A 1,698-nucleotide genomic window follows, 5' to 3' on the forward strand; every position below is an offset into this window, starting at 1 on the left:
TTTTTTGGAGATGGAGTTTTGCACTTGTTGCCCAGGCTGGAGTGCCATGGCACAATCTTGGCTCACTGCAACCTCTGTCTCCTGGGTTCAAGCGATTCTCCTGCCTCAACCTCCCTAGTAGCTGGGATTTCAGGCATCTGCCACCATGCCTGGCTCGTTTTTGTATTTTTAGTAGAGATTGGGTTTCACCATGTTGACCAAGCTGGTCAAAATCCTAACCTTAGGTGATCCACCCACCTTGGCCTCCCAAAGTGCTGGGATTACAGGTGTGAGCTACTGCGCCCAGCCGATACTTTCTATTGTTTTATAGGTCTTTACAACTTTTTAAAATTGAAAGTAATATAACCACAACAAAGAAAATCTGGAAAATAGAGTGGAAAATTATATATACTGTCCCCAGTAATAACCATTGTTGGCATATTGTTCTTGCCGTTTTTCCTATATATATATTTTCTAGAAATTAGCACATATAGATAGCATCAGTCATTGGTTGAGTGTTTTCCATTTATTTGCATTTCTTGCTGTATGACGTGTTGGCTTATTTGTTCATATCCTTCAGCTATTAATCTATGAAAATATTCCAGGCTGGGCACAGGGGCTCATGCCTGTAATCCCAACACTGGGAGGCTGAGGCAGGAGGATCACTTGAGTGCAGAAGTTCAAGAGCATCCTAGGCAGCACAATAAGACTCCATTTATACAAAAATTAGCTGGGTATGGTGGCACACACCTTTAGTCCCAGCTACTTTGGGAGGCTGAGATGGGAGAATCACTTGAGCCTGGGAAGTTAAGGCTCCTGTGAGCCATGTCACCAGTCTAGGTGACAGAGGAAGACCCTGTCTCAAAAAAAAGAAATTCTACTCTTTCTTTCTATGTTGTGTGAGTTCTTTATAAACTTTTTTTGCTTTTGTTTTTTTGGAAATGGAGTCTAGTTCTGTCGCCCAGGCTGGAGTACAGTGGCACGATCTTGGCTCATGCCCTACACTGCAACCTCTGCCTCCCGGGTTCAGGCAATTCTCGTACCTCACCTCCCGAGTAGCTGGGACTACAGGTTCGTGCCACCATGCCCAGCTAATTTGTGTATTTTTAATAGAGACAGGGTTTCACCATGTTGGCCAGGCTGGTCTCCCAACTCCTGACATTAAGTGATCCACCCGCCTTGGCCTCCCAAAGTGTTGGGATTACAGGTGTGAGCCATCATGCCTGGCCAATACATTTTTATTATAATTTTGTATTTAAGTATGTAATGAGGAAACAATATGGAAGAATGCATACTTCATTTTATCTTCCAGGGTGACTGTGAAGATCACGCTAACCTTCTGTGCAGCCTTCTTCTTGGATATGGATTAGAAGCATTTGTCTGTGTTGGAACCAAGGCAAAAGGAGTACCTCATGCATGGGTTATGACTTGTGGAACTGATGGGACCATCACTTTTTGGGAGAGTTTAACAGGACACAGGTTAGTCTACTAAGTTTATAAGGATATTAAAATGAAGCTATAAGTATTTTAAATTATAAGAGTTTTTTGTCCATATTGATGGTACTTGAAGGTACATGATGATTTTAGTTAGAGCCTTTTCATTGATTACGTAAAAAAGTACTTCGATGATGGCAGCTAAGTAAATGAACTCTAAGAAAACTTTTACCTCAAATATTCTTTACCAACATAATGTTGGTAAAGAGCAAATTATATTTACTC

The 1,698-nt window shown here is 41.5% G+C and overlaps 1 protein-coding gene across 2 annotated transcripts in view; it reads left to right on the plus strand.

Annotated features, from left to right (window-relative positions):
• CEP76 (centrosomal protein 76) overlaps positions 1-1,698 on the plus strand; it is a 26,788-nt gene that overhangs the window by 18,078 nt on the left and 7,012 nt on the right. For both annotated transcript variants that reach the window (XM_037727866.1, XM_037727867.1), the window contains exon 9: positions 1,292-1,458. In XM_037727866.1, coding sequence (XP_037583794.1) covers positions 1,292-1,458 — 167 coding nt within the window. The remainder of the gene's footprint in view (positions 1-1,291; positions 1,459-1,698) is intronic.

Source organism: Cebus imitator, unplaced genomic scaffold (assembly GCF_001604975.1).
Source record: "Cebus imitator isolate Cc_AM_T3 unplaced genomic scaffold, Cebus_imitator-1.0 Scaffold242, whole genome shotgun sequence".
Lineage (NCBI taxonomy): Eukaryota > Metazoa > Chordata > Mammalia > Primates > Cebidae > Cebus > Cebus imitator.